At 39.1% G+C, this 26,005-nt stretch overlaps 2 protein-coding genes across 5 annotated transcripts in view; one reads left to right on the top strand and one right to left on the bottom strand.

Annotated features, from left to right (window-relative positions):
- MOSPD2 (motile sperm domain containing 2) overlaps positions 1-215 on the bottom strand; it is a 60,423-nt gene extending 60,208 nt beyond the window's left edge. For 3 of the 4 annotated variants that reach the window (XM_004269667.4, XM_012532953.3, XM_033427938.2), the window contains exon 1: positions 65-215. In XM_004269667.4, the coding sequence (XP_004269715.1) occupies positions 65-73 (9 nt within the window). In that variant the 5' untranslated portion in view covers positions 74-215. The remainder of the gene's footprint in view (positions 1-64) is intronic. The other variant, XM_033427937.2, reaches the window with a different exon arrangement.
- FANCB (FA complementation group B) lies at positions 72-25,785 on the top strand. Its single transcript, XM_049704940.1, has 10 exons — positions 72-559; positions 7,598-8,540; positions 11,720-11,872; positions 12,928-13,014; positions 18,358-18,486; positions 19,316-19,318; positions 20,847-21,013; positions 21,683-22,125; positions 22,246-22,483; positions 23,237-25,785. Exons 1-10 carry the CDS (start codon positions 72-74, stop codon positions 23,649-23,651), a joined length of 3,066 nt encoding a protein of 1,021 aa, XP_049560897.1. The 3' UTR covers positions 23,652-25,785.
- The last annotated feature ends 220 nt before the right edge of the window (positions 25,786-26,005 follow it).

Below are 26,005 nucleotides of genomic sequence, written 5' to 3'. Positions count from 1 at the left end.
GAGGCTGAGGCGGCTTCGGGGTCCGAGTTGGAGGGGCTCGGCAGCGGTGCGGTCGGCTCCTCACCTCGGCCATGGTCGCGGTCGTGGACGTGATTGCAGTTGCCGTCGCCACTTCCACGACTGCGGTCCGACTATCTCATCACGGGGCAAGCCGGCCCGGAGGTAAAGAGGGAAGGGCGGGAGGTGGAGGCGGTCGCGTGACAACGGAAGGCGGGCAGCAGCGCCGCCGCGCCGCCCAATCCGGTGCGGCCGCCTGGGAATGGAGGCGGGACCAGGCCCTCAACCTGGCTTCCCATTCACTTCTTGTTCGGGCCCCGCCCCCCGACGTCTCCTGCACTGCGGACCCGCCCCCGCCAACCGGCGGATCGCGGGCGCTTCCCTCTTCAAGCTCAGCCCTGACTAGCTCCTCCTGCTATTCGCTTTCACAACATTCCCCGGAGGCCTCGCCTCCTCAGCCTCGCTTGGCAACCCGGTTCTGGCCGCTAGGCAGGCTCCGCCTTCTCTGCGCTGGACGCAGCCTCCGGCCTGGGCCTCCCAAGATGCAGCGCGCGGGCGGGAGGTTTGGAGCCTCCTGGCGCTGAGCGGTTTTGCGACGTTGGGGACGTGGCGGCTGCGGTGTGCTAGAGCCTCACACGCTGAGGTAGGGCCGGCGGCGTGTTCCCTGACCCAGCCTTCGCCGAGGGGGTGGCGGCGGCGCAGGGTTTTGCTCCCCTAGTCCCTTTATTGCGGAAGAGCGCGAAGGAAGTGGGCTATCCGGGGCCTGTGCCCACCCTTCTCTGGAAGGATAACTAGATTATTCCAAGTGGTTACTCTATTCGAGGATTATTTCGCTTGACACTTTCTTCACCTCTGCAGCATCTTTCTCACTTGGAGGGTGAAATACTTAACAGAGAATATATCTTTGACATCTTTAAAACAGGTATATAGAGTTAAAAGATGTAAAGCGTCTTACGGTTTATTAATTAAGGAAGTGCTCAGCCGGGGCAATTTTGCCCCCCCGGGGGACATTTGACCATGTCTGGAGACATTTTTGGTTTTCGCAACAGAAGACTACCAAGAAGTTGTAAGAACGGTCCCCGTATTCCCACCAGCCATAGTCAACCACGATGGACACTCTTTTGCTCCAAACTTTGTTTATATGTTCACTTGTTTTTAATGGGGGAAAAATGAACATTGTTTAAAAAGTATTTGAATACGCCCTTGAAATAGTGTTTCAGATATGGCTAAAGCCTCTCTCTGGCTCCACTCCCCTACTCTGATATTCCTCTTCTCCAAAATCAGTAGTCATTGGGATTTGGCATGAATCTTTGCACCTTTGCTTTTTTTGCTTTGGACCAGGCTGCCTAGGTTTGAATCCTGGCTCTATCACTTCCTATCTGTAGGCCTTAAACTCCATGCCTCAGTTTCCCCATCTGTAGAATGGGATAATACTGCCTACAGCATAAGGACGTCATGAGGAATGAATTAGTCCAAAGTGCTTAGAACAGTGCCTGGCATAGAGAGAGCAGTCAGGGAATACAGCCATTGCAGGTAAACAAAATATTTCATGCTGTTTTATGTGTTTTGATTTTGATACATAATGTACTACAGTATACATTTTTCTTCAACTTAATTTTTTTCATTTGACTTTTGAAGTCTAGCCCCAAGGATACACATCTAATTCATTCCTTTTAACTGTAGTATATTCCATCTGTATTCATTCCCCTATTGGTGGTCATTGAAGTTCTTGCTTTTCAAAAAAAAAAAAATTGCAAATAACGGCAAAGTGAACATTCTAGAGCAATGTCTTTGTGCATTATTATGTAGGATTATTTCTCTGGGTTCATATCTAGAAATGAAATTGCTGGGTATATGCATTTCTGTTTACTGCCAAATTGCCTCCCAAAGTCTCCCTTTAATTAAATACTTGTAATGATTTCCTAACTGATGGCTCCTCCTCCAATCTCAATTCACTCCCCCATCTTCAACACTGTCACCAGGATCTTTATTATTCAGAAGTACAACACTGTCACCAGGATCTTTATTATTCAGAAGTACAGCACTGTCACCAGGATCTTTATTATTCAGAAGTACAACACTGTCACCAGGATCTCTATTATTCAGAAGTACAATCCTGTGATTTCTTTTTTTTTTTTTTGCGGTACGCGGGCCTCTCACGGTTGTGGCATCACCCGTTGCGGAGCACAGGCTCCGGACGCGCAGGCTCAGCGGCCATGGCTCACGGGCCCAGCCGCTCCGCGGCATGTGGGATCTTCCCGGACCGGGGCACGAACCCGTGTCCCCTGCATCGGCAGGCGGACTCCCAACCACTGCGCCGCCAGGGAAGCCCCTCTGATTTCTATTTTTGAAATCTTTCAGTGATTTATCACTGCTTAGAGAAAGCTAGAATTCCTTAGTATGGTATCAAGAACCTTTAATTTAATCTTTCCTGATTCTCTTAGTGGACCACCATCCCCCCACATTCATCTACATTTCAGGTACACTAAGTGTTGTTGGGAAAGGGAAAGGGGAGACTGATTCTGGGCAAGCCCCAACAAATGACCTAGGTATATAGGTAGAAAAAGTTTTAACAGTGGGCCCATTCTGTAGCCAAGTTAATCTACTTAGGTAAAGAATGTCCTATATGTTGGAAAAATGATATCTATGGGTATTACGCTCATACGTTTATGTTTAATATTATTAGGTGAAGTTTTTAGTTGGGAGTCTTAATTCTATCTTTTTTCCAAGGGTAGAATTCCAAAGACACTTTCCATTGGTCGCAATCTATGGATTGGTTTCTTAAGAGTTTTATAGCTTTCACCTGCAGATAATATAGTGTCTTTTAGGATCTTCCTGAACCAGACTTGTAGTTTATTTAAGAGTTCTGAAATTTATAATGCCAGATGTTATTATTAGCATTGAATGGGAGCATTGTTTATTTGGTGGGAGGCTGGGAGAGAAGGGTGATAATTCGTTGCCCATCTACTATATTTAGGTTAGCATGTATTGTTTTTCTAGTATACTCACACATCTGTTTCCATTTTGTATGTGAAATATATACAGTCAACTTTGATGTGTGGTAATACAGAACAGGAAAAGCTCAAATTAACTACCTAGTATTTTACAAATAATCTGCATCCAAATCTCCCCTCCCTCCTTCCCTCCACCACCCCCCTCCAGAGCTGAAACAGGAGGTAAAACTTAACTGGTTTGAGTTACCTGTTTTATTCTGCAGCCACTGTTATAAGAGTACCAAGTAAAAAGTCAAGTGACTAATAGGCTGGAATACTAAGCCTGGTGTCCTGATTTGATTAATCAAGGCTTGTTTATATTGGTTTAAGAACCTCTAAATTGAACCTGGGTTTGTTTCCAGATTATTTCTATCTGAAAAAAGAACATTACCACTTATTCCATAGCCTTAAAGGTTTGTCTTATGTACATATACTCAGAACTTTTACTTTTAAAAAAGATGTTGCATAGTATAAAATAAAACAGGTATTCACAGATATGTGAATTCAGTAAGCCTTGAGATTACAGAAAGTTTGAGGAAAAAATTTATAAATATATTATAGTTTCTAATTTTTAACCCTGAAGATGGTCCATTTAGAATAACTTACCTTAAAAAGTGCATGTTTTTGCAGTAGTATTTAAAAATAAAAAAATAATGACCTTTTATGTAACAGTTATGTTTTTTAAATCTATTTGAGTCTAAGTCCATGAGAAGTTTGCTTTTTGCCTAGAGCTCATGCTAAAAGCATGTTGGGTTAGGATTATAATAGGATAATAGGATTATAATTTAGCAGTGGCTTGCACCCTTTTATCTCTATGTCATTCATACGGTCAGTACACTGTTTCGCATCTGTCTTTCCAGGTAGTAGTTTAGGGATCATAGATCGTAGATCTGGGGGGTGCGGGGGAGTGGCGGTAAGTGCATGCAAAGCTTTTAAATTAGGGGACAGTTACCCAGTCAAGTTTGTGTTTTAGAACAATAACTGAGGTAGCATAAATGAATGGATATATTGCAGGGGAGAGAGACTAGATTAAGGAAGACTGATTAAAGGGCTTTTATCGCAACCTAAATGAGAGATGAAAGCCTGAATCATCATAGTGGCAGTTGGATCAGAGAGTTGGAAGAAAGAAGTTTCTCAGTTAAGGAACTTGGTGATAGCATTAAAAGAATAGAATGTAAGGGGCCTGATTTTCCTAACTCATTACTTTATGAAGGTGCAACAATACATACTCCAAAGATTTTTGAAGGGGGCGGTTCTGTGACCTTTTACTTAGTGGTCTTACCACTAAGATCCTCCTTACTCCTGTCACACTTGGGTGTTGGTGAACAAGAGCATTGTGTTGATGACACATTAGTTGTGACATTTAATATTAAAATAACAAAATCCTTTCCTGGACAGAAGGTATTTTTGGTTGTTTTTAGTATTAAGAAATCTGAACACCTTTTGAAGTGAGTAGGTAGTAAAAGACAATGAGTTTTTAGATCTTTACCTCAGAATATATAATTTATATTTATAATATATAATGCTAAAAAAGAATATATCATTTAGTGCTAAAAAAGGAAACTTTCTTAGAAGTCTTCTAAGAGGTCTGAGATGTCTGTGGGAAATTTGAAATAAATTAGTAGTCATACATTTTGATGTAATATAACCAATATGTGTATTTCCTTTCAAGTAAAACGTAGTTTCGTAATTAAAAGCCACATCTTTGGTTACCCTATGTATCTTCTTTACTGATGAAGCTGAAACTACTCTGGGGTACCTGTTGTCCCAGATCTTCGCATGAATTGCTTAACAACAAGCCAGGAAACTGTTTGGCTTCTGCTAGTTTGTATTATGATCTAGTATCTCTAGTTACTTCACTAATACTTCTTGAAATTCTCAAAAGCAATATCATCAATTTGATTTGAAAAAAAAACCCCAAATGCCATAGAGGAATGTATTTATCTGTTGCTGCATAACAAATTACTCCCAAATTGAGCAGCATAAAACAACAAACATTTATTAACTTAAAATTTCTGAGGACCAGGAATTTGGGAGCCGCTTAGCTGGGGTGGGTCTGCTCAGGAAAGCTTGACTGGAGCTGGGAGATGGGATCCCTGGAAGGCTCACTCACATGGCTCTTGGCAAAAGGCCTCAGTCCCTTGCTGGCTGTTGGCAGGAAGCCACAGTTCCTTGCCACGTGTACATCTCCACGGGGCTGCCCGAGTGTCTTAATGATACGGCAGGTGGCTTTCCCCAGTGCAAGTGAGCCAAGGAACAGGTCACTGAGGAAACCACCATGCTCTGTCACCCAGTCTTCTGCTGTATTCTGTTGGCTGGAAGTGAGTCATAATGACCAGGCCTCACTCAAGGGGAGGAGAGTTCCTTCTTGATGGAAGGAATTTCAAAGAAATTTGTGAGCATATTTTATTTTATTTTTTTGGCTGCATTGGGTCTTCGTTGCTGCGCGCGGGCTTTCTCTGGTTGCGGCAAGCTGGGGCTACGCTTTGTTGCAGTGCACCAGCTTCTCATTGCGGTGGCTTCTCTTGCTGCGGAGCACGGGCTCTAGGTGCGTGGGCTTCAGTAGTCGCAGCACGTGGGCTCTAGAGTGCAGGCTCAGTAGTTGTGGCGCATGGGCTTAGTTGCTGTGAGCATATTTTAAAACCACATGTATTTGGAAGTTAGACAATAAGGTGCAGCATCTCCAATTCGAATGTAGATGCTGACTAATCTAGTCTGCTTTTAAGTAGAATTGCCTCTAAATCAAGTCATTTCAATAAAATGCAGGCTATATTAAGTTAAATTTATAGATTAATGGTTCAGTGACTTTTTTTCTAATTGGACTATTGGTAGATTTTTATATTAAAAGAACAAAACCTAAGCCTTTGGAGTTTGCTTCTCATTTGAAAGAGGAAAACAATATTACTTCCTTGTACATGACCTCGTTTTCATTTATTTCTAAAGTACTTTATTTTCCTGGTTTAAGTGATCCACAAATAAGAGAAAAGAGAGAGTATGAGTTAGAGTTACTTATAGTGAGTGACGGGAGACATTTCAGCATTCACAGACCATTAAGTATGCAACTATTCTGATGTTTCTAAGATTAGGTACTGTATGAACCAGAGCCAGCCATGATGATGAGAATGATAGTAGCTAGCCTTTATTAGCACTTTCTATGTGCCAGCTTCTATTTCAAGTGAGTTATATTAGCTAATTCCAGCACCTTGTGGGGTAGATACTGTTACTACACCCCATTACATAGATGTGGATGTGAGGCATAAAGGGGTTAAGAAACTTGCCATAGATCACACATCTAGTACAAGGCAGGCCCAACATTCAGAGGGTGTTCTAAACGTGCACGGTTCTTAGCATATGCTAAGCATTTGGTAACTGTTACAGGAGTGACTCAGCATATATAGCCACTGGATAAAGAGACATCAACATCTTTTTCTTACATGTTTTCTTACATGTGTTCAGTGGAGGGGGTGTTCCTTTGTTATGTATTCTACTTTACTAATTCTCTCAAGTTGCCTTTCTTAACCAGTGTTCAGAGTAAGGGTATGTGTGCCAGGACAGTGCAGTGGTTAAAAGTGTAGGTTCAGGAGGCATTGGGCCCCTCTTCCAAATCTAGTGCCATTGCTGATTAACTTTGTAAGCTTGGAAGAATTTTCTGACCTTTGTTAGACTACGGTTTTCTTGTTTATAAGATGGGATAATAAGAATACTTACTTTAAAAGAGTAGTTGTGAGCCTTAAGTGAAATAATGCATGTATTGTACCTGGCATATAATAAGCGTGAATAATTGATAGCTATTATTTAATTCTTGTGTTCATTATAATAATGATACTCTATTTTAATCCTCTGTTTTATAGAGAATCCTCTATTTTATAGATCCTCCATAATCTCTATTTTCTTCTACTTTGAATGAGGATAGTGACTTCCTTAGGGTGTAAAACTGCACTGTTTTTGCAAAGTAAGATTTAAGATTTATTTCTGTTACGCTTATGGAGATTTTTTTAAAGCCATGTTACAGCATCTCCTGTTTTTCTTTCTGGGCTTTCATTTTGGCCATCGAGTCCATTCGAACTCCTTTCTCAGGGAAGCAGGAACCCAAGCGCCTGGTCTGTGGGAGTGCTCTAATTTGAATCCTTGACTGACTGAGTTGTCATTGTAGAGGGACTAAGGCCGACAGGGAGAAACCAGATTAGGTTGGTAGGTTTGAGAGACAGAAGTAGAACCCTTAAGAAATTCCCTGAGCCAGAGAGAACGTGTGCAGTTCCTTATAATAGAGCACCCACACCTTTTAATAGATGCTGTTAACACATTCGGTTATCTTTTGTGGTGTGGTTATTTGCATTCTTTGCAAACTGTGTTTTTTAACGGCTGTACAGAAATAACATTTGGGATACAGTTTTTTGATAAGTGTGACATTGTTAAAATAGCATAAAAAGCTTAAAAATGTCAAAGTTTATAGTTACCTATGTGATGGTTCTCTAACAAAAACATGTGTTTTCTTTTCAGCTCTGCCTACTGGATGGCAGTTTCCCTCATTTCATTTTTAGGTTTAGAAGCATCAACTGGAATCGATTTACATTTGAAAATTGGACTTGATACTGTGGCTTTACTAGCAAACAAGCAATGTCATCTAATGAACAAGAAAGGCTCTTCTGTTATAATGGAGAAGTCCTTGTTTTTCGTTTGTCTAAAGGAAATTTTGTAGATGAAGGGCCTACAAAAACAACTGTGTTACATGTCCGAAGAATGGTATTTGACAGAGGAACAGGAGTATTTGTTCAGAAATCCACTGGATTCTTCAGCATAAAAGAAGAATACTCTCATTTAAGAATTATGGGTTGCGACTGTGTTTCAGATTTCAGAACTGGAATTAATCTGCCTTATATTATGATACAGAGCATTAAAAAGAGTAACATTTTCAGATATTTTCTACTATTTCTTCACAGTACCAATAAATTTGAAAAGCGTTTGAGTTTTAGCCTACACTGTGAGTTGAAGGACAGCATAAGGGTCCTTAATGGCCCTTTAGTTTTATGGAGACATGTCCAAACATTCTTTTATATCTCTTCCCAAACTGGCAAAGTTGTTACTATGTCCATTAAGTTTTCCTCTATTGAGTGGGCAGGAGAGATTGAAAATGTAGGTATGGTTTTGTTAGGACGAAAGAGATGTAACTTATCTGAGGAAGGATGTACCCCACAGCCTTCAAAATCAGATTATGCAACTTGGAATACTCAATTTTGTGTATACTCGCTCGAAAGGGAAGAAGTAATAAGTGATACATACATTATCCCTCCTGTTTATACCGGTGTGATAACATGTGTGCATGTCTGTGCAACTGAGATTGTCAACAACCGGTTAAGAATGTCGCTGATTGCTCTTACTCAAAAGAATCAGCTGATTTCATTCCAAGATGGGACTCCTAAAAGTGTGTGCCAGCTTCCATTTGGAGATCCTTGTGCAGTTCAACTTATGGATTCAGGTGGAGGAGACCTCCTTTTCGTCATATCCTTTAGGGCCAGTGATGCTTGTGCTGTTTGGGAAAAGAACTTTCAGGTATGGTACCTTTTTTTTTTTAAAGAAGATGTTGGGGGTAGGAGTTTATTAATTAATTTATTTATTTTTGCTGTGTTGGGTCTTCATTTCTGTGCGAGGGCTTTCTCTAGTTGTGGCAAGCGGGGGCCACTCTTCATCGCGGTGCGCAGGCCTCTCACTATCGCGGCCTCTCTTGTTGCGGAGCACAGGCTCCAGACGCGCAGGCTCAGTAGTTGTGGCTCACGGGCCTAGTTGCTCCGCGGCATGTGGGATCCTCCCAGACCAGGGCTCGAACCCGTGTTGCCTGCATTAGCAGGCAGATTCTCAACCACTGCGCCACCAGGGAAGCCCCAGGTATGGTACTTTTAATCATTCAGTTGGCATAGTCTTAGACCTACTAAGCATCCCTGTGCTTCATAGGGTTCATCCTGGAGTCTTATTATCCAAATCAATTTTTAGTGCTGCACTAAAAAGAAAATCATATATGTTACATCAGTCCTTTTTCTTAAAATTATCTGAATATTACTTGATAAGGATTTTGCCTTGCGATTTTGAGTCACAAAACCCTTGAGTTTTGGGGAATACATAAATACATAACTACAATTATTATCTATTTATTTGTCTTTTACTATAACTTTTTAATTTTCATAAGTTGGTAATAATTGGCTTTGTATTTTTACTTAGAATAAGATCATAAACCTTTCTAGAAAACTCAAATCAGTTGTTGAGCTTTTTTTATTTTTATCTATTTATTTTTTTTGCGGTATGCCGGCCTCTCACTGTTGTGGCCCCTCCCGTTGCGGAGCACAGGCTCCGGACGCTCAGGCTCAGCGGCCATGGCTCACGGGCCCAGCCGCTCCGCGGCATGTGGGATCTTCCCGGACCAGGGCACGAACCCGTGTCCCCTGCATCGGCAGGCGGACTCCCAACCACTGTGCCACCAGGGAAGCCCAGTTGTTGAGCTTTTTAGAAGTTGGTCGTTATTGTTTTAAAGTTAAAATGAAATCTAGAGGAATTCCTTGAAATCTATCATTGTCCCTTTAGAGACAAATAATTGTTCTCCAGAGAAAAGTGATGGGTTAATTTTTCTAAAAACCATTGCTTAGAGAATGTTACATTTTGAAACTCAGAGTTGTCCTTTGAGCAAGCATTCACATTTTATCTACATGTAGTCATGTCTTTTAATGTAAGGTTGGGAAATTGCTTTAAAATACTCACTGGTATTGAGCATTCAATAACAAGTAAAAAGATGCAGAAAATGAAAAGGAAGTTGGAGGATTGTAACTGTGCGTCTCCGATAATATTTCTCTGACCCTGGTGTTTTGTTAACATTGCGTCCTCCTGGCTTAAGATGTTTATCAGCACATTCATTTATGTGATATGAAGTGTTTATAGTTTAAGATCTTCCAAAGTAGTTTTTTTTAATACATTATACAATCTTTTAAGTTCCTGTGCTGCTTTGGGAAAAAAAGCAGATACTGCCTTACTTGATGTGCCCTGTCCATTTAATTAGAAGCTCAATTAAATTTTCTATCACAGGACTTCCCTGGTGGTCCAGTGGGTAAGACTCCGTGCTCCCAATGCGAGGGGTCCGGGTTGGATCCCTGGTCAGGGAACTAGATCCCGCATGCTGCAACTAAAGATACCACATGCCACAACTAAGAAATTGTCTCTGCAAGTTTTGACAAGTATCTATGTAGCAGGCATTTCAAAATTGAGATCATCGTCAGGTATATGTGAAACAGATAGTGGTGTGTTGTAGATAGAAAGAGGCTAATATATTCTAGAGGTGCGATGTCTTATATGGTAGCCACTAGCCACAGGTGGTGATTCAACATTTGAAATGTGGCTGGTGTGAATTAGAACGTGCTGTCCCTGTCAAATACACACCAGATTTCAAAGGCTTAGTAAAAAATGGAAATAAAATATCTCTTTAATAATTTTTATTGATTATATTGAATTGAAATAATATTTTAGATAGATTAAATAAAATAAGTTTCACCTTTTTACTGCTACTAGAGAACTTTCTTTTATTGGCTACTGGAAAATTTAAAGTTATATATGTGCCTTGCATTTGTGGTTCACGTATATTTCTTTTGGATGACGCTATTCTAGAGCTAGAGATTGCAGGCGTGTGTGTGCATGCATGCGTGCACAGCTCTATGGTGTTTGCGTGCTGAGCACATTCTTATTACCAGTGTCTCTTCACATGGTTCATTATAGTCCCTGCTATTCATGGTGGGGCAGTGGGAGGAAGGGAGGATATGAGTTTACATCTTTCTCCCTGCATGAGTGAAAAATCACTGCTTTGGAATTAACCTTATAGGGGAAAGATTGATATTTCATTATATAGATTGAGAGTCTTATGTTCTTGCTGTAATGCAGGCTACCCTCCACCTAGAGGATGATGTATCCATGCGGGATTCTAAGTGGGAGTTTCAGCTTTTCTGCCTGAGGGAGAAGGGATTTCTGATCCCCATGGTGTTAGTTTTCTAGGGAACCAATCTGGAAGCTTTCAGCTTTATGGATCTTTAAGAAGTTGTCTTCTGTTTTAAACTTGGGGTCTCACATTCTTGTATAAACCTAAGAAATCATTTCATTAGGCTAGGATGATTCTAGGTGCCCTACTATTAGGATCCCTCCCCTTCTGTGCCCCTCATAATGACTGTTCTGTCCTACCAGAGTTTAGGGTATTAATTAATTTTATATGGACTCTTAAACGTTATTCTGCTTTGAGAGCTCTTAAAGTGTTTGCTAGTACCGTCTAGTTACCTAATGCCACTGAATTCCTTGTTTAATTGGTTTGATCATAAATACATATCCACTAAGGCTTATGGGAGTGAGGGTCATCCTTAAATTAACCGGTTAGAGAAAGAATCTTCACTAGAGTTAGTCATGAGAAGTGTTAGAATTTATAAATTATAAAATTTTAATATAGAAATCAGGAACGTGACAGTCCCTGGACAAATGTTGATAAAGAAATGTCAGTACCTTGCTATTTATAAATTGATGACTGCTTACGTCTTCTCATCTCCCAATATCTTTATTTTAGTTTAGTTTTCAGTGTTTACCCTACCATTTTCATGGCTTGTTTGTAAGACTGAAGATGACAAATTAGAGCTACGTGCAACAAAAGGATTTAGCTTACTTCACATCTGATTTTTTTCTTTCTCTATTCCTTCTTTAACACTCTCTTTCAGGTTGCTGCTAAGTGGGAGAAAGTTAGCTCAGTACTGATAGATGACTTTCTTGGAACTGGAACTGAACAAGTACTGCTACTTTTTAAGGACCCCTTGAATTCAGATTGCCTCAGTTCCTTTAAAATAACAGACCTGGACAACTTAAACTATTCAGTAAGTTCTGTTTACTTTTTATGCATTACTTAAGAATATTTTAGAAAATTTGAGCACTTTAAAGCTTTTGACTTACCCTTTAAATATTTTTGATTTCATACTTAAAGTAAGCTTTTAGAACTTTAAAAATACATACATTGAATCTTTTAAATAGTACATTGACTCTTCTTTCAACAAATGTTATACAAATTGACTTTTTAAAAATATTTATTTTTATACAGCAGGTTCTTATTAGTTATCTATTTTATACATATTAGTGTAGGTGTTTTTGTTATAAATTTGGAATATAGTATATCTGGTATTCACTCAAGTGACAATAATACTGTAAATTAACTATCGTTGCTTCTGAAAAGCACATTTTATACCAATAAACATGATAATATTGGATTAATTAAGGAACAAAATAAAGCGAAACTGCTTTACTAAAAGAAGTAACAGTTCATAATATCTTAAGATTTTGAGCATAAGGAAAATAATACTCTGGAAGTTTCAGATCTATATAAAACATCTCTGAGCCTCAGGGGGTTTTTTTTTCTGTTTTCTTTTTCCATTAGTAAAATGAGGATAATTCGTATTTTCTCTAGTTATGGGATTTTATAAAAGCCTAGTAAGCTGATACTTTTTTTTTTTTTTTTTTGCGGTACACGGGCCTCTCACTGCTGTGGCCTCTCCCGTTGCGGAGCACAGGCTCCGGACGCGCAGGCTCAGTGGCCATGGCTCACGGGCCCAGCCGCTCCGCGGCATGTGGGATTTTCCCGGACCGGGGCACGAACCCGTGTCCCCTGCATTGGCAGGCGGACTCTCAACCACTGCGCCACCAGGGAAGCCCAAGCTGATACTTTTTGAAGCAGTATACAAATGTTAGGTGGGTGGAAATAATAAGTTTTTTTCTAGTTATGAGAAGATGAGGGGGAAAATATGTATCTTGTCTTTTATATAACAATGTGTATTGTGGCACACTGCCTTTTGGATAAACTTTAATTGTATTTTGTTAATCTTAAGAATTTTCAGTTTCTTTCAAAATTTCAGTTTTAGTGTATTGTTTTATTTATTAGAGTGAATCATTGGATTACAATGAAGATGACTTATTTGACGGCAAAGAGAATTATTTGGTGGTTCCACCTCTGGAAAGAAGATTGAAAGTTAGTGTCTTTGCTTTCTGCTTTTGCTTTTTTGGATTAGTGCTGTTCTAAATGAAGGAAAGAACATTGAAAGAAAGGTCCTTAAAGTATGAGAAACTGAGTGATTGGGAGGGAAAAATATGGTACAGGTATCCCCTGCTTTTTGAAAGTTCGCCTTATGCCACTTTGCTTTATGCCACTTTGCTTTTACGAAAGACCTGCGTTAGCACCTGTTTTTGCTAACCGAAAGAAATCCAAAGAGGACTTTCGCTTTTATGAAAAAAGGCGAAAGCGAAAATAGCGTTCAGCGTTTGTTTTGTGACGAGCCGTTATACCTCGCGTCCCGAGAAGCGAGAGTAACCCCGCCAAGCTCCTTCCTGGGGACTGAGTTCGGCATCTCAGCATCCAGCTGCCATAGCTTTGACCTGTGTCTGTGAGCACCCGTGCTTTATCTCCCATTTATTTTGTGCATCCCTTAGCAAGATGTGTCCTAAGGTAATTGCTTCTTTGCTTTACATCATTTCATAATGGCTTTCAAAAGGTTTCATAGGCATGCTCTACTTTTGGGTAGTGAGGAAACCTATATTTAAAAGGATCTATTTCCTTTTTTGGTACCTCTGTAAAAGCTATTATGACATTACTTATAAATGTGTCATCTAAACATGATACCTTTTTGTCGTAAGATTATGTAAATTTAATAAGCCTTATAAGATAAAATAGAGACTGACTTTTGAAAACACATTCTTCCCAGTTTTTAGGATCAGCATACCATAACTCTTTTAAAGGAGCAGCAAATATGATGAATCATGACATGTTCTAAACATGATCAGTTTATCTTCAAGTTTTCCATACAAAGCTCTCTAAAAGTTTTTGATTTTTTTCCAAATGTACGAAGGTAACACACATTCCCTGTAAAATACTCAGACTATGCCAAGAAATATTCAAGAGATACTCACAATTACCTATGATTCCACTACTGTGATATAACCAATTTTAACACTTTGACTTGCATATTCTTGTTGATGTTTTTAATGAATATATACAAGTTTACATGGAAATGTGATTATAGGATGCCTGTTCTTATGTAACCTGCCTTTTTTCATTCATAAAAATTTTCCAATATACAGAAAATTCATAGAATAAAACAGTGATTATCTCTAGTCCCCATGTAGATTCAACTATTGTTACTTTATAAAAAATCACGTTTGCCTCATCTGTTTCTGCTTGTGCGTATGTACATGTATTTGTACGTTTTTGCACAACCATTTGAAAGTTGCAAATCTTCTAATACTTCACTCCTATGTGTTTTAGCAGGAATCTCCTAAAAATAAAGACATTCTCCTATGTAACCCCGATACCATTATTCACTTAGAAAGTTAGTATAATAATCTCTTAATCTTATTTACTATTCAGTCCATATTCAAATGGCTTCAATTGCCACAAAAATGTTTTTATATGGCTGCTTTTTTCAGGATCCAATCAGTTTACACTTGCACTTGATTATTATATGTCTCATTGGTCTTTTCATCTAGAATTATGCCCTCTCCCCGTTTTGAAAAAAGTGACACTAATGAGGAGGCCAGGCCAGTTGTCCCTCCTTTCTGATTTGTCTGTTTCCTTGTGTTGTCATTTATCTTTTTCCTTTATCCCTGGCAAACTTTTTTGGTGAAGGGCCAGATAGTAAATATTTGTACTTTGCAGGCCCTTTAAAAGTTTTTTTTGCAAGTATTTTAATATTAAAGTGAATTCAGTAAATGCTTAGTGAACACATATTAGATGTGAATGTAAACAGTAGATAAATAAAACATAATGGACATAGAACCATAAAGGAAGAGGTTGATTACATTAAAAACTTCTTTGCTCCAAACAAAGTAAAATAAATAAAAAGGCAAATTATATAAAAAGGAATTGGAACATATTTGACAAAGGATTAATTTTCTTAATATAAATAGGCATTATTCTAAAACAGTATTGAGTTTTGTTTTTTTTTTTTGCGGTATGTGGGCCTCTCACTGTTGTGGCCTCTCCTGTTGCGGAGCACAGGCTCCGGACGCACAGGCTCAGCGGCCATGGCTCACGGGCCCAGCCGCACCATGGCATGTGGGATATTCCCGGACCAGGGCACGAACCCGTGTCCCCTGCATCGGCAGGCGGACTCTCAACCACTGCACCACCAGGGAAGCCCTAAAACAGTATTGTTGAGTATGTAAAGTGGTCCAACCTCCTCAGAAGGAAACTTGTTATAGCTATTAAAATGTGAATTGCACATATCTTTTTACTCTTGCAGTTTCACTTCTAGAAATCTGTTCTAAACATATACTTATACATGTAAGCAAAGCTGATTTTACAGGAACGTTTAAGTAGTATTAATAAACAAAGTTCAATCAAAATCTAAATATCCATCATTAGGAGTATGGTAAATATGATATAACCGAACCATGGAATAGTGTGCAGCTGTCAGAAAGATTAAGGTACCTCTTTATACTGATTGTTAAATGATGCCAAAATAATTTAATTTATGAAAGCATGACTTTTAGAAATTCTACTTCTGGTAATATGTCATTTAATTTATTTGGATCAACTCTGATGATAAAAACAACTTAAAATGATAGATGAAATATGTTTTTAATATATTCTTAAAAGCTTCAAAAAGCTGAAAATATAAGAATAAATTAGCAGGCCAAACTCTAAAGGCTGGAACCCAGGGAGGCAAGCAGAACACTGATGCTACTATTGCCCTGGGAGCATTTGTATTTAACATAAAGCAAGAGTGCCCTAGTCACCTGGCAGAAGCAACATAAAATGCTCTCTAGGAATACACATTTATCCTAGGTCTCTTCTGAATCTCACAAGTAATTTTTTAAAGAAAATGAGCCACCTACAGAATAACTAAGCACATGAAGAAACAAGGCATCATGATTAATTATTCACAGAAAATAACCATTTCTATAAACTAAAAATAAATTGAAATTTAAAAAAACAGATGAGTTTAACAGTTGACTCAGATGTGGAGCAAATAAGCAAACTAGACTGTTAAGAAAATTATCTAGAAGGTATCAACAGAGACAAAGAAGGAAAATATGAAAGAAACGGAGAGGGAAGGCAGGGACGTACGAGAAATAGCTGAGCGTCCATGTTGTTTCAAGTATCCACATGTTACCACTAGCTCTCAATGTGGCTCAAAACATTTCTAAGCGCTGGAAGGCCTTTTAGAGATGAACAAATCTACCCTCTCCGCCATTTTGCATACAAGGAAGCAGATGGAGAGCCAGAAATGTGAGGTGGCTTGCAGAGCTACAGCTAGAGTTCGGCTCACTGTTCTCTCCCCTATGCATTTTATTTTCCAGCCACTTGTTGGAAGGGATAAGGAGAGGCCAGGACCTTGGAGACACTTGTGCCTAGGTACAGGAATGTTCACAGCAGCATTGTTTGTAGTGCTCCACAGCTGGGCATAACCCAGCTGTCCATCAGCGGGAGGAAGGAGAGGGGAACTGGTGTAGTGAGCCGATGGGATGCTACAGAGCAGTGAAAGGCACGAGCTGCAGCTACTAGCGACAAATAGATGACTAGAAAAGCGATTACGTACAGAACGATTCCACTTATAAAAGTTCAGAAGCAGAACACACACACAGACTAAACATATTCTTTAGGAGTTCATATGATGATGGTAAAATGATGAAGATCAACAAGGAAGTTATCCTGAAAGGCCAGGGTAGTGTTGCCTCCGGCAGAGAGAGATTCTCTATTGGGGAGGGCCCATGGGCTGCTCCTAAAGTGCTGCTTTTTTGACCTGGGTGTGATTCCAGGGGTATCTACTTCATCATTAGTCTATGAACTGCTTTTTTGTCTTGCAAACTCTTCTGCACGTATGAAAGAGATCACAATAAGAACAGGAAAGCAACATTCGGTGTCACGCAGTGCAGTGTGCTCCTCTGTTTGGTTTGGGTTAGGTCTTGTTTATGAGGAGGAGAATGAAAGCATACCTTAACATATACATGGAAAAGTTCTGGAAAGGTAAGCAATCTTTTGGCTGTGCAAATGGGATTGAGGGTCTAGGAAGGGAAGGTGAGATATCTTTTTATGTTGTTTAAATTTGTTATCATGGGCTTATTTTCATAATTTTATAACAAAACTTGTAACAACATAGAATATTTAAGAAGTCTAGTGACACACGATTTATTCCTGGAGTGGGGGTCATGTTGAAGAGAGTAGGGAAGAGAGACCACGGATAATTTCTGAGGGTGCCCTCATTGTCATTCTGCCCGTATAGCCTTCTCTTCCACTCCCTGCCCCTCCAGCAGCCTCACACTTGGCTCTCCACCCCAGACAGGTACATCTCACGGCCTCACAGTCGTGAGTTACTCGGCCAATGAATGATGGGACGTGAATGACGTGGAGCTCTCGGAGGTAGGCTAACAGATGAAGTTTTAAAACGTTAGGTAGACACTTGACGTGCTTTGTGCACCGAGGGAAGATAGAATTCAGTCTTTACTCTCCAACTTCTATTCATTGATAAAAGGAAAAAGAATTTATCTGCCTTAAAATGTAATTTAAAAGAAAGGCAAATACAGGCTGCATCTTGTTTTTTTTAGTCTAGAAGAACATGTTATATTAAAAGCTGAATTAATACTTAAACAGTCTCAGATATCCACCTGAAATGAAGCAGCTTCTAAATGTTCAGTGACGCGACTCTTTTTAAATTTTCAGGAGTAAAATATATTTCATGAATGTTTCATCCTTAGTGCTGAAATCTATTTATCTAGTATAATAAAAGGAACGGTTTGCTGTATGCCCAGTTCAGAGCCAGTTTTTACCCCCCGATAGTTAAGACTGGACCCGAGCGCTGAGTTTATTTGCACAACAATTAACGTGTGACAGTTACATGTTACCGTTAAAATTTTGCTGTAAAGGTCATATGAACAGAGGATTTCAGGCAGTATCAAATCAAAGGTAAGCATTTCTGTTCATAATGATACGTCTTGCTTTTTGAAGCAGAAATTATTTCAACAAGCAAAACAGTTTTCTTGTTGGAGTAGGAGTGTTGGTAGGCCTTGCTTTTTATTAATATTGATTGGACTTATTCATATTGATTCATTACTTAACTCACTAGTGAAACAGATGCAAATACATTGGCATTCTCTCAATTTGATATGTAAACTATTATAATTATTTGCTGTGTTTATTTTCCTTTGTAATTAGAGACTCAAAATTTGTAAATAGTTTTGCTCTGACACGTATTCTTTACTTGTCTATAGAAAAATGAATTAATAAGCAAATTTGGAGAAAATACTTACTGAATTATTGGTACGTTCGGTTTCATTTGAACTTATGTCTCTGGCAATGATTTTTCTTTATACTCTACAGGTTGGTTTGGTTTCTGTTCAGGAATTACAGCAGCATCTCTTGCTTAAGGAAAAAGTTATTTCAAAATCTTACAAGGCTTTAATGAACCTGTTTCAAGGGAAAGATGATAGTACATCAAGTGCAGAGGAGGTAAACTTGATCATGTGACCGTTTTATCATTTTATGAATTGAAAACCTATAAGCTATTGAAGAGTTCTTTAAATTAGAATATTGGAATATATTAGAAAATGCTGCACAATGGATCAAGAAGCAAAGTGGCAGGGATTCTGTAATGGTGGGCTTTTATGACATTGAAAACTATTTGGTTAAAAAGCCAATATTTTACCAATTTGCAAATTGTTCTGTAGGATATTAAAATCTCAGTTATCAGGAACCTCGGGGAACAAGTCCTTTTGTTTAAACAAGGTTTAAATATTAAACTGTTTTTTTTGTATAGTTTGAATAGAAATTACTCCTAAGTGAATTACAGTTAACCCTTGAACAACATGGGGGTCAGGGGCGCCGACCCTACACGCAGTGAAAATCCACAAGTAACTTTACTGTGGGCCATCTGTGTCCCTGGTTCCCCATCTGCAGATTCAAGCAACTGGCGATCAAGTAGTACTGTAGTATCTACTATTGAAGAAAATCCACATATAAGTGGACCTGCGCAGTTCAAACTCCTTTTGTTCAAGGGGCAATTGTATATGTTTTCTGACTTCTTAAACAATATACTGAGTATTATTTTACCTTGTATTAATGGTGACATAATTTCATCATTAATATAATTATTCTTTTAGTCTGTTGCATGGTTCATTTCTAAGGATATTTATTCCTCTACTTAATGTCCCTAAATTGCTATGCTCTTCTAGTCCTCATATCTGCTTTTTATAATTTTACTCTAGTTTCCCTTGTGGTTGACCATCATAAGAACCTCTTCAGGTACCTTGCAGTTACTTGTGCCAGTATAGTAATATAGAAAGTGAGCAAAAACTGCTTTGACTTCATAAAAAATAGGATTTATGCACATTCGTTCCCTACAGAGAAAGATAGCATAGCAGAGTTACAGATAAATCAAGAAAAGCTGGACATAGATACACTTGAAGTTGCATTTTCTTCCCTCAAATCACTTTAGTGCCTTGCTTTGACTCCCTTTAAGATTTACTGTTCTTGTAATGCTCTTTGCCTTGTGTCTGTATTTTGGTCTTAGCCATATGATCATTTTGCCCCAAAATATGATTCCATTAACGTAAAAAACAAAAGCACACCGTCTTGCATTTCTGTATTACTGTTCTCATCTCCTGGGAAACCTCATGCGAGTCCTTGTAGAAAGTCACTGTTCAAAGTCTTCCCATTTCCCTTCCCCACTTGACCCCGGTGATTTTGCCGGTGTTAGAAAAGGGGAAGAAATGTTACAAATTAGTGCATTGAAGCCACTGCGTGCAAGGCACTGTTTTGGGCCCTTTACATTGTTAACTTTAAGAGCAATTCTGGCAGGTAATAAAAATTTCTGCGGGTTTCAGGTGAACAGCCTGCCTCAAATCTCACAGCTACTGGCAGAAGTGTCAGATTCCTAGGAACATGTTTCATTCACTATAATGTAAGTGCCCATATCTTTTTTCAGTAATTACCACATAGAGGGGCAGTATAGAGTAATGGTTAATGTGCAACATGGGCTCTGGAAGCAGTTGCCTCTGGTTCAGATTCCAGCTCTGACTCTTGCTAACTGGGTGACCGGGGGAGGTACCTAACCTCCCTGTGCCTCAAGTTTCCTTATCTGGAAAATGTAGATAATAATACTACCGACCTAGGGTACTAGAGTTATTGTGATGATTAAACAAATTGACGCATGAATGGCGTTCAGAACAGTGCCTAACATATAGCAAGCATTCAGTAAGTGTTGTGTATTATTATTATCATTACTCCTCCTCCTATTTCCATTTCTATTATAAATCCATATGTGTGCGGAAATAAGTGAGTGGCCTGGTCTTTAAGAAGAAAATTTTGGCATCAACTCTACTAGAATTTTTTTTAAATAAGGAAAAATAAAAGAAGAAAATTTTAGCAATAATCGATCAGCTGTCCTAAGATAGTTTAATCACTGTTATTCATACAAAAGTTTCCAGTTACAGTTTAGAGTTAGTCACTGCTAAAATAAAGATTGGATTGTTCTCAGCATGCCTTGAGCACATATTGTGAGATTATTTTTCAAAATGGACTCCAGGTTTACATCCCTGCTGGCTCTGTGTTGGGTACCCAGAGCCCTGTTTACAGTCAGGCCATGCTTCTTAATCCAAGTAGATGGTTAATTATATGTTTTATAAGTTTTATTTTAGTGAATTATGTATAATCTATAATATATTATTGATGATAATTTATTTTTAAATATGTAAGCCATAAGGCCCAGCCAAAAGCTGGTTTATATTATTTTTTTTAGTTTTGATACATTTGGCAGGTTTTTTTGTTGTTTTTTTTTTTTGTAATCAGTTATTTAAACATTTTTCCATAAGGAATGTCTTGCCACTCTTTGTGGTGAAGAAGAAAATCCTGTCTGTACCTTTGATGAAAAGTTATCAGATAATTTTCAAGATTCAGAACAGCTAGTAGAGAAGATATGGTATCGTGTAATAGAAGATAGCTTGGTTGTTGGAGTGAAAACCACATCTTCTTTGAAGGTGTAAGTAAATTCTAACATGATAACATTATCTTGATGCTCTACAACAGCACTGTCCAACAGAAATATAGTGCATGGAGGTATTTCATTCTAAATAACTACCAAAATCGACTCTTTTAAAAACTTAGTAGTTTTTTTTTTCTTGTTTAAGAGGAAAGGAGAAAAATCTACCTCAAAAATAAAATACAGGCATTACTTTACCTTTCCTTTCTCCTAAAAAAATTACTTCCTTAAGTCCAGCATATTTATAATGTCTTTGCTTTCCTATTTCAAGAGAAGTGCTATTACAGAATCTTTAAAAATGTGTTTGGGCTTCCCTGGTGGCGCAGTGGTTGAGAGTCCGCCTGCCGATGCAGGGGACACAGGTTCGTGCCCCGGTCCGGGAAGATCCCACATGCCGCGGAGCGGCTGGGCCCGTGAGCCATGGCCGCTGAGCCTGCGCGTCCGGAGCCTGTGCTCCGCAACGGGAGAGGCCACAACAGTGAGAGGCCCGCGTACCGGAAAAAAAAAAAAAATGTGTTTGGCTTTTACACTTAATTTTCTGATATATTTTACATTTGAAATGATGTTTCCTAGGAAAGCAGAGAATAAAACTTTTTGGTTGTTGTTTGTATGGCATTTAATCATCTGTTTGATTTTAAAGAATGAGCTTTTACTCTGTATTTTTTACAGGTCCCTGAATCATGTGACTTTATCGCTGTCAATGGATCAAGCCCCTAACTCCAGCTTTCTGCTCATTAAGTGTCAAAGTAGGGTGATCAAGTTGAGTAGGAAATCTTCCCCAGTACCAGGCTCAGTGCCATATGAAATAGGATCAGAGGTAAAAAAAATCAAGTTGAGTGTTGATAGTGAGGAAGAGGAAGAGAAAGAGGAAAGCGTTGTTTTTGTACAACCATCTGAGAAAGAGTATGTGCAGATGATTACTGCTGTAACATCTCTTTCGCCACTTTTAGCATTCGGTAATTTTTGTTGCATTGTGCTGCTACAAATTAGAGAGAGAGAGAATGGTAACCGTTCTGCAACTCGTTATGTTCAGTGTGGCAGAATTGCTTTAAGTCTAGAAGATCTTTCAAGTGGGAAATACCTGCTGACATTTCCAAAGAAGAAACCTATAGGTAATTTTTGTGGGTCCTTTTTAATCATATACCTAATAGAATGAGAAAATTTTAAGAACTCCCTTTATGTGATAATGGGCAGAGTTTAATGACAGCACTTGTGACATGTTTTTGCCATAGAACACATGGAAGATCTCTTTGCGCTTCTCGCGGCCTGGCAGAGAGCTTGTTTTCAAATCATATCACCCAGCTATGCTCTGACTTCAATGAAGGTATGGCTCTTAGAACACATGGAATGTGAAGTTATCAAAGAATTTCCAGAAATTTGCTTTTGCAAAAGGCCAGGAAGCTTCTATGGGACACTCTTCAACTGGAAACAAAGAACACCATTTGAAGGGATTTTAATAGTCTATTCCAGGTAATGCACATCAAATTGGAATTGGTCCAGGGAAGTGCGTGTGTGTGTGTGTGTGTGTGTGTGTGTGTGCGCGCGCACCTGCGTGCGTGTGTGTGTGTGTGTGTGTGTGCGTGCGTGTGTGTGCGTGCCAACAGGGATCCCCGTGGTAGTGTTCTATACCACTGTGGGACATGTCCAGGTCATCGCCTGGTACAACGTGAATGAACAGGTGGTCTCATTTAGAAACTGAAGCCGTTTTGATTTTATGTTTGTTTTTGGCTTTTTGGTGGGGTTGATTAGGGCCTAATAATGACTTTAAGATTTCCCCTTACTGCTCCCCCACAGTGAAGTTTTAAAAATATAATTTTGATCTTATTACTCAGAAAAAGAACTTTAATCAGGAAGCAACCTGATTAATACTAACTGAGTTGGTTTAGGATATGTATACGGCTGTTCCTCTGTATCCATGGAGGATTGGTTCCAGGACCCCAGTGGACACAAAAATCCACGGATGCTCGAGTCCTAGAGGACGGCGTAGTATGGTCCGCCCTCCATACCCATGGGTTCCACATCTGCAATTCAACCAACCACGGGGCTGACCGTATTTGATTGCTACAGTTTGAATTATGTCAGTGACCACATGAATGCATTATTGGTTCTGATGATTACTAGAGAGTTTAGAAATGAATATTAATTGATTACTACAGTATGTTGTACATGACCATTTTTCACTGTCCTAAGTTGTGTAATACTGTGTTTGGTTTTTTATTCCAGGAATCAAACAGTTTTGTTCCAGTGCCTTCATAATCTCAGCAGTGTTCTCCCTATAAACAGTTTCTTCAAATATCTAAAATTAGGAAGTGAGGATTTCCTAATTGGTCATTTGGGATTAGCTTTGGAGAAGGAATTGGTTATCCTTGGTTCTTTTTCTTCTGCCTTAGTTAAGGTTGAAAGCAACTTGGTGCAGAGTTGTGAAGCAAGCAAAGAAAAGACTAGTGGTGATGTGGCTGCTTTATCAGACATAGAGGAAAGCATCCATGCCTACAGAAAAGAACTTCAGAGAGAAAAGAAGCAAAAGTTGGGGATGAACCTAAAAGTGAGTGGTGCCCTTTACAGAGAAATGACTTTGAAATTAGCTGAGGTTCAGCTGAAATCAGACCTTGCTGCCCAGAAAGTGACTGATTTATAATTACAATCTCGGCTTGGTTATATTTTAGAATATTTTTCCCTGCCAGAATGTTTTGGTCCTACTTGTTTTCATCTTACATTATATGCCTTCTCTGTAAAAGTAAAGATTGAGGCTTAGTGTAGAATCTTGAAGATGCACAAAATAGCATGCCTTAGAGCAGCACTTCTCACCTAGGCTCATTTTGCCTCCCAGGGGCGTTTGGCTATGTCTGGAGATATTTTTTGGTTGTCAGGAGTAGTGGCAGGTGGGGAGGGCAAGAGAGGGGTGCTATTCAGATCTAGTGGGTTGAGGCGAGGGATGCGGCTAAACTTCCTACACAGCAAAGCACAGCCCCCGACAGGGGAGGGTCCAGCCCAAATGTGAATAATGCCTGGGGTGGAGAAATCCTGCCTTAGTGTTTCCACTTAAGACATAGGTGATGGAACAATATTTTGTTCTAAATTTTCAAAAAACCTTAAGTAGCCCTTTTATTATACTCTGCTTAGTAAAACCTAGCATATAAAAATGAGCTTCAGGGCTTCCCTGGTGGCACAGTGGTTGAGAGTCTGACTGCCAATGCAGGGGACATGGGTTCGTGCCCCAGTCCGGGAAGATCCCACATGCCGTGGAGCGGCTGGGCCCATGAGCCATGGCCGCTGAGCCTGCGCGTCCGGAGCCTGTGCTCCGCAACGGGAGAGGCCACAACAGTGAGAGGCCCGCGTACTGCAAAAAAAAAAAAAAAAAAAAGCTTCAAACAGATACACAAGGTTGTCACGATTCAGAAGTTTCTGTAAATATCAAGCCCCTGTGGAAGTTTAAATGGCAGAGTGTCTAGGTGAGACCATTATGGTGGAAACCCTTATTAAATTAAATTTTCTTAGAAAGCCTCTATGAAATTGTGTAAGTCTATAGGCATGTGAAAATTTGGGGGCATTTCTTTGAAAAGCATCTCTCTTTCAAAAGGCTAAGCATACCTCATAGGCCACTATTTTTAAAAAATTGAAATTGCCTTTAAGCCATCTGAAATTCCAACTCTAGGCAAAGCTAAAATGTAAAATCCTAACTAAAGTAACTTAAAGAATATGGCACTCCTTAGGGACTGAGAAATTTAAAAATAAGTGAAAATTCACTTCAGTTAAGTGATTTTTTAAGGGGTCCAGTGAGGCATTTCAAAGGGATAAAAATTCAACCTATTCTCTTTTCTTTTTGGAAAAAATAAGAATTCTGAAGTAATAAGAGAATGTCAGGAGAAGGAAAAAGACACAAAAGGATATGGGCCAAAAGGAATGTTTCTGATCCTTTTTGCTCTAAAATCCATAAGTGAGATGGAAGTTTCTGTCTCACTTGAGAGACATAAAGATGATTATAGAAACCGGCATTTCACACTTGCAGCAGTGAAGTGCTAATCCCCCCACCCCATGCCTCAGAAGTGCTTGTCCCTAATGATCTGGTGATGCAAGTGGGTTTTTGAGAAGCTAGGTTATTACTGTCTTGTCTCGGTTTTTATGGTTGTCCATATAATATGCTACCTCTTTTTTTAGTAATCCATTGCAAATTGAGTTCTATAGCTCTATAGCTCGATTTCTATGAAATTTCAATGAAAAATATTTCAGACTTTCTGGAAATGAAAATGTGATAATTTCAGGATTAATTGTGGAAGTCAGAAAGCAATGTGTGTCAGTAGGTGTAGTGAAACTTCCCATGACATGTTCTGAAAGGACAACCAGGTAGAAAATATAGGAACTAAATTGTAAAATGGAGGCTGTCAAAAAACTAAACAGAATTTGATTGTAATAGTTTATCTATAGAAAAGCTAGGATAGTAAAAAAAAAATAGCATATTGCTTATTTTTTATTTATAAAAGCAAACAAAAGGTGTTAATCTGTATGTACCAAATAACCTCTTTACAAGTGAGCTTTGTACTCCAGTATAATTTGTTTTTCTTTTTCTTCTTTTTCTTTTTTCACACACACACACACACACACACACACACAGTATTTTATTTTTACAAGAGATAAATAAACTGACAACAAGCATTGTAAATGGATGACTACAACAAAAGCAACAATGATTGCAATTACCAAACACACTCATACTATGTCATAATATTGACATTCAGTCCAGTAATCCTCCACTGTAACAGCTCCTTTACTTTGCGTGAAAATTTTTTTTTTAACATCTTTATTGGGGTATAATTGCTTTACAATGGTGTGTTAGTTTCTGCTTTATAACAAAGTGAATCAGTTATGCATATAACATATACATATGTTCCCATATCTCTTCGCTCTTGCGTCTCCCTCCCTCCCACCCTCCCTATCCCACCCCTCCAGGCGGTCACAGAGCACCGAGCTGATATTCCTGTGCTATGCGGCTGC

The sequence above is a fragment of the Orcinus orca genome, chromosome X (genome assembly GCF_937001465.1).
Source record: "Orcinus orca chromosome X, mOrcOrc1.1, whole genome shotgun sequence".
Taxonomy (NCBI): Eukaryota; Metazoa; Chordata; class Mammalia; order Artiodactyla; family Delphinidae; genus Orcinus; species Orcinus orca.
The sequence above is the reverse complement of the archived record's forward strand: the minus strand, read 5'-3'. Positions and strand labels throughout refer to the sequence as shown.

Coding starts and splice junctions, on each gene's coding strand:
- FANCB (XM_049704940.1), top strand. CDS start 72: ATGGTCGCGGTCGTGGACGTGATTGCAGTTGCCGTCGCCACTTCCACG. Junction 22,126..22,245: donor TCCAAAGAAGAAACCTATAG/GTAATTTTTGTG, acceptor TTTTTGCCATAG/AACACATGGAAGATCTCTTT. Junction 22,484..23,236: donor ATTTTAATAGTCTATTCCAG/GTAATGCACATC, acceptor TTTTTATTCCAG/GAATCAAACAGTTTTGTTCC.